Genomic DNA, 6,273 nt, shown 5'->3' with positions numbered 1-6,273 from the left:
GTTGGCTGAAGTGAATCCAAGTCACGGGTAGTTCTAAGAAATGTACTATAAGTTTCCCTTCTATCATGCCTTTAGGTAGCTATCTCTTTTGCTTAGTTTCCACCAGTCGGAGTTGTAATCTCTTTTGCTGTAACTCGGAAGTTGCGGATGCTCTTATTATCTCCAGCAACTTGTAATCAAAAAGAATACTCATCTATCAAAAAATAATCTTGTAATCCTAGTTTCTAAATCACAAACTCAAATTTATATTATTTTCTCTAGAATTGATAACTTTCCTAAAATAGAAATTTTTAAAGTTTATTTAACAAATACAACCTATTGATCAAAAAATCTAAAAGAATACTCATATATCAACAAATATTCTTGTTTTCCTAGTTTCTAAATCACAATCTCAAATCCTAAATATTTCCCTTTAAATATTTATTATTGAGTTTATACTCATATGATAATCACAAAATTTCTAATGTGCGGATTTTTCATTGCAAATTTCAAAATTAAAATACTAAAGTTTCGATATTTTTTCAATACAAATTTAGAAATTAACATATTTTTATATTTTTATATGTTATACAGTTTAATTTTTTTAATACTATATGAATGTCTATTAAATGAGACTCATATTCATACGATTTATGATCATTTGTATCTTGTTATTACAAAAAAGTTAAACCATTGATCACAAAATTTTAGTGTGAGACATTTAACATTTTTAGTAATATATAGTCGTTTTAAAATTTAAAATATAACATATAAGAAAAAAAATATTTTTTTATTATATGATTAATGTGATTATTTAGTATCTTTTAATAATATAAGGTTAAACAAAAAAAGCTAAGATACAAAAATTGTTATCAAATATTTATTATTCATAATCATTAATTGTCATATATACGTTAATCATATTAGGTAATTCCGTAGCTTTTATTTAAGGAAAGTGCGAGAATATTCTTTTGTACATTATTTATCAATTTGATATTTAGTTTAATAAAAGTATAATATAAGTTAAGATGGACCAACTTATTTTTCTAAAAATTCTGAATTTCATTCTGATGGTTACATGTGACTACAAAATAACGTTGTAATGTTTCTCGATTAATATATAAGAGATTGATTTTTCTGTTATTGACAAGAATGAAATTAATAATTGTGCTAATCTGTAATAGATAATATATTTTTAACAATTAAGCTAATATTTGTTTCTGATTACTGATTGGTTACTTAGTTTAATTACTAGTGCTTGGTTCGGTTTTTATTTTCTTTATTTTGTTTGATTTCAGATGAGATTAAACTAATCAACCATATTTACCCTTTTGGTAATATACTACAGAAATAATTACGCAGTCAATTATAACTTCGGGATTAAATCTATCTGCGCAAGAGATAATCAATACTATTAAAGCATGATCTTATTGTCCTTTTTACCTTAGCCTGCCCTTTCTTTACTAACATTGCATGTTTCATTAAGAGCAATCAAGTAATATTAATAACACATCTATATTAGGCCATTTTTTTCGGATCCAGCCCACTGTCCACATCAGATCTCTCTTGGGCCATTTGGGCCGATTAAGAAATCAGATCCAATTCTCACTTTTTTTTTCCTTTGGGCCATCGAGTCCAAGTTCAAATAATTTTTTTTTTCAACCACTCTTAATTATTTTTTTCTTTTCTTAATATAATTTAATCATTTATAAAAAAATTGATATTTTTTCATTGAAAAGTATAAATCTTTATTAAAAGTATATAATTATTTTTATTAAAAATATTAACCACGTAATAAAATTAATTTATCAGAGTTATACCAACTTAATTCATTAAAAAAAAAAGTTTAGTTTTTTTAAAATGAAACACGATAAAGAAAGATAAAAAAGTTTAAGTCTTTTATAAAATAAAACACAAATATATGAAATATGACATTTACTAAATATTTTGACCGTTGAAAAAAAATAAATAAATCCGCGCTTTGAAAGCGCGGATCAAAATCTAGTATACAAATTATATTTCATTAAACAAAAAAAAAATACATTTTTTATTCCTAAGAATTCCAACTTCAGAATCACCATTGTACATACATTTTTCACAAGAGTCCTTAACTATTTAAAAAAAATAATAATAATAGTACTAATACTAATCTAATCCTAAGGACTCCACAAAGGGTATCAACGTTTTGGATGCTCTAAGCCAACATAATCAGTCCTTGTGTGTTCTCCCAGTGTTGTGAGGGTATTTTAGTCAATTTAATAAATCAAAAGGATTTGTAATGACAAAAAACTCTTTTTCCAATTGATTATACGAACCGCAAGTTTTGTTTCTCCGAGCATCAAACAAAAATGGCGGCGTCTTCGACCACCACCAACATCCTTTCCCTTGGCTCTTCTTCAGTTCATAGGTTCCCTCGCAATCATCCTCCTCTCCGTCCCTCCTTTCCCTATAAACCCTCCTTCAACCTCTCCCTCAAAAACCCTAAAACCATCGCCGCCGCCGCCTCCGCCTCCGCATCTCCAACGCTCTCCTCCGCTAAGCCCTCTCCTCCGTTTCCCTTCTCCGAGTCAACCAAATCAATCACGACCCTCGCGGTTCTCGCCGGAATCGTAACCAAATCCCTTATCCAGAAACTCTCCGCCGCCGTCGTAACCCTATCCCCTCATATTCAAGCTTCTATCCGAGTCTCCGGTCCGCTCTTCTTCGCGGCGGCCCGCGACCGCCCTGCGGGTTATCTCAACACTCCCCTGACGGTTGTGGCGGCTGGTTTGTCCAAGTGGCTGGATATCTACAGTGGTGTGCTGATGGTTAGAGTTTTGCTGAGTTGGTTCCCCAACATCCCTTGGGATCGTCAGCCTCTCTCTGCCATCAGGGATCTTTGTGATCCTTATCTCAATCTCTTCAGGAACATCATCCCTCCCGTCTTTGATACCCTTGACGTCAGCCCTCTGCTTGCTTTTGCTGTTTTGGGTACTTTGGGTTCCATTCTCAACAATAGCAGATGATTGTTATTACTACTCGGGAGGATCTTTTGTGTTTCATTTATTGTCTCTACTTATAAGAAGCTAATGATTATGTATTGGATCTTATGTTCTCTGTTTCTGTGGCAATGAATGAGTTTGGTTTCAATACAAGTTGTTTTTGGATCTAAGAGTTTTTGTTAATTTCTGAGTTGCTTTTGCAGATGTTGTTCAGCTTCTGTTCCTAAAACTTGTTACATCTTTGAATCTCGTTTCTCCAAAGTCTCTTAAAAGATTTTGATGCTATTCATGTTCAAATACAATAACAGAAAGACATTAAAACGTGGGACGAGTAAATGTAATGCGCAAATTAGTAACTGAAATTGTGAATTCCAGATTCGTTGAAAGCTTTACCACTGGCTTTGGGGTATGCTAATGAATTGAAACAGTTAGAGCTTTTACAAGTATCCAGCAGTCACTTTTGGCACAGCTTGAGTCTTCTCAGAGAGTTAAGCGATGAATACTACAAACTGTACTAGCACTATAGTCCTTACAGAGGCTGACATGACCAGTAAGTTGCTTATCTAAGCAAAAACATAATCAGCCAAAAAGGGATGAGATCAATGCTTACAAACTCAACAAAGACCAATCTAGCACTATAGTTCTGGAAATCTGCAATTAATTTCATTTGTTCTTGGTGTTGTATAACATTCATACGCTGAATGATGAGCTTGAACTAAAGCTTTAGCCACTTCAGATTCTCTAATGAAATTTTCGGTACATTTGAGTTTGAGGTTTTATAACAGTAAACCGAGAAAGAAAAGATACAAATCCAAAAAAAAGTAGTTGTTGGGTGTTTAGTTTCTAAGACCCTCTTTCTGTTGCATTTGCTTTCTCAGGTTCCCAAGAGGTCCATATCCTTTATCCTTCTCTTCACTGCCACAATCACACTTCCTCTTATTCAGATTCGCACCGCACTTCAAGCACATTCCTTTACACGCAGGATCACATATAGCGTTCATGGTGATCTCTAAATGCACCAAGTCTCTTATATGCTTTGAGATATCTACTTCTTTCACCTCAGGTGGAAAATGGAGCTTATCCTCCCAATCTATCTCATCATCCTCATCCTCATCTTCTTCTCCGTCGTCCAAAGAAAAGGAATTGGCTTTGTCATTACCGAAAGTGAATCCTAGATCAATGACATCCGGTTCTTCAACTGGCTCTTCGGTTAGTAACAACGAGAAGTTGGAGAAGATGCTCTCACCTGCTTCCTCACCGCATCTTCAACACACATAAGGAAAAAACAAGTAAACAACAAAGTTGATGCAGTGACAAGACTAGTAAAGACTCATAAGAAAGCTACCTGTTGCAGCCAAGTGTGATAACGGTCCTGACAATCCCATCGAGTCTCAGCTTCTTCTTCTTCCTTATGACATCAACCGAAACTTGAACGGGTGTCCCGTCCGGAAAATCCTTGACATCTTTTGTCACTCTAAGTCCCATCGAAGAAGCCCTCTTCTTCGAGACCTCAGTAGACAGCTTCCCCAACCCAAGCCTCTCTAAGGTGGTGCAGTATTCAACGTGTGTGACTGAAGCATTTCTCCGGTACATAATCGAACCTTCCCATGGTGAACCGGTATCCTCCACGTCCTCTTGATCTTCCCAATCCATATCTATTGTGCTGTTCTCTGTAAAAGACTCCGGACTAACTAGTATCTGACTCTTTGTTAGCCTACCAAACTTATGTGATTCTGCGAACATGTAACTGATGTGCTTCCTGACATTAGTGTAGCTGATGGAAGAACATAGAGTTAAGGTACGTGTTTTGAGTTTCAGAAAACGTGGACTTGACAGTTTGGTCTGTGACAAGGGGGGAGCTACACGAGATGAAGAGCAAAGCAGAGACATTTTTACCGCACAGGAGGCACTTGTATGTAGGTTTGTCAAGCTATCATACTAAGACAGGATGGAGGACACAAGTAGAGAAGAATCAAGTACCAGCCTTTCACAACACCTGCAATAAACATATGATGTTGCAGTGTTAAGACAGGAAGATTCACAAGAAGTATTAGAAGGAAACTATTGTAAAGGAAGTAAAGCAATTCGAGCAAGTCATTTTGTCGAACACCTGCTATGCATCTTTTCATATAGATAAAGGTCACACCTCTCGACTTCCAATTTACAGCCGTTAAACAAACCATGATCGAAATTTTCCAAATCGTCTAGTGTACAAGAAAAGAAAAAAGAAGGGTTTAAGGTATGAGATTGCTTACGGACAACACTCGCTTCAGGACTGGACTGCGTTCCTTCCCTTTAACACTTTAGAGAGGAATCCTTGATTTTATGCTTGGAAGGAAGAGAACAGCTTCCCTCGTTTATCTTAAACCCCCCACCCAATCCACTCCTTACTCGGTCCAATTCGGTTCAAATTCTCGGTTTACTCTAACCAAACAAAATTGAAGTGATAAATTCATTCCCTAATAGCCATGCGGGTTCGGTTCATCCAGTTAATTTGGTTGGGGTAGTGTGGTTTCTGATAATTCTATTGAGTTTAAACGAGTATTGTTGTAAAAGAATGGGGAAACTGTGTGTATTATTAATGAACAATAGAGGTTCTTTTCTATAGGAACTAGGGATTAACCCGGGCTACGTCTGAGATTTTTTATTTTTTTTTAATTTAAGTTGTTAAATTACTTATATTTAGGTTATGATATATATTTATATAAATGTTAAGATGCATGTCATAATTAAAATTTATTTTTAAATTTTAACACGTTAAATTAACATATTTTTTACTATTTAAATATTTTTTTGTAATTTTGTTGGCTATCTAGTTATCATATTTAGCAAAACTATCTGTTGAGTGTTGGAATAAATGTTTTAGATATTTAATTAAACTGCAGAGTATTTTCGGATCGACCACATGCTCAACAATCGATCGATCCGTAAAAAAATGATCGATCTTCTTGGCCTGGTAAGTACAATTTTAGCAAAAATATCTCTGATTTTCAAATATTAAGTATATAACTATTCTTTTGAATATTGTTTTTGTGAATTGTATTTTTTTATTAAATTATTGTATTATAATGTTTATGTACATATTTTTTGTGATGTTTGAATTTGTGCTGTTAGTATACTTAACCTAGATGATATTGATGTTTAACAATTTATTTTTTTCTGGAAATAGAAAATAATGATATATCAAAACATATCTAATACTTGTTAAATGATAGTATAATGTAAATTACATCCATTATTTGAAAATAACATTTGTTGTTTTTATTTTTTTTTAAATCAGAAATTATTTTTATTTTAAAATATTATTCATATA

General features: G+C 33.6%; 2 protein-coding genes across 2 annotated transcripts; one reads left to right on the top strand and one right to left on the bottom strand.

Annotated features, from left to right (window-relative positions):
• The first annotated feature begins 2,262 nt into the window (after positions 1-2,262).
• On the top strand, positions 2,263-3,164 carry LOC106295557 (ylmG homolog protein 1-2, chloroplastic-like). Its single transcript, XM_013731488.1, has one exon. The coding sequence runs from the start codon at positions 2,328-2,330 to the stop codon at positions 2,982-2,984; it is 657 nt and encodes a 218-aa protein (XP_013586942.1). The 5' UTR covers positions 2,263-2,327; the 3' UTR covers positions 2,985-3,164.
• A 489-nt stretch (positions 3,165-3,653) lies between these two features.
• On the bottom strand, positions 3,654-5,307 carry LOC106295556. Its single transcript, XM_013731487.1, has 3 exons — positions 5,216-5,307; positions 4,306-4,956; positions 3,654-4,223 (listed from the first exon to the last, which is right to left on the bottom strand). Exons 2-3 carry the CDS (start codon positions 4,848-4,850, stop codon positions 3,797-3,799), a joined length of 972 nt encoding a protein of 323 aa, XP_013586941.1. The 5' UTR covers positions 4,851-4,956; positions 5,216-5,307; the 3' UTR covers positions 3,654-3,796.
• Between the last annotated feature and the right edge of the window lie 966 nt (positions 5,308-6,273).

Source organism: Brassica oleracea, chromosome C5 (assembly GCF_000695525.1).
Source record: "Brassica oleracea var. oleracea cultivar TO1000 chromosome C5, BOL, whole genome shotgun sequence".
In the NCBI taxonomy this organism is placed as follows: Eukaryota; Viridiplantae; Streptophyta; class Magnoliopsida; order Brassicales; family Brassicaceae; genus Brassica; species Brassica oleracea.
This window is presented reverse-complemented; position numbering and strand designations above follow the sequence as displayed.

Excerpts from the sequence above, each read along its gene's own strand:
- LOC106295557 (XM_013731488.1), top strand. The coding sequence starts at position 2,328 with ATGGCGGCGTCTTCGACCACCACCAACATCCTTTCCCTTGGCTCTTCT.
- LOC106295556 (XM_013731487.1), bottom strand. The coding sequence starts at position 4,850 with ATGTCTCTGCTTTGCTCTTCATCTCGTGTAGCTCCCCCCTTGTCACAG. Across the intron at positions 4,224-4,305 it reads ATCACACTTGGCTGCAACAG|ATGCGGTGAGGAAGCAGGTG; the intron begins GTAGCTTTCTTA and ends TGTGTGTTGAAG.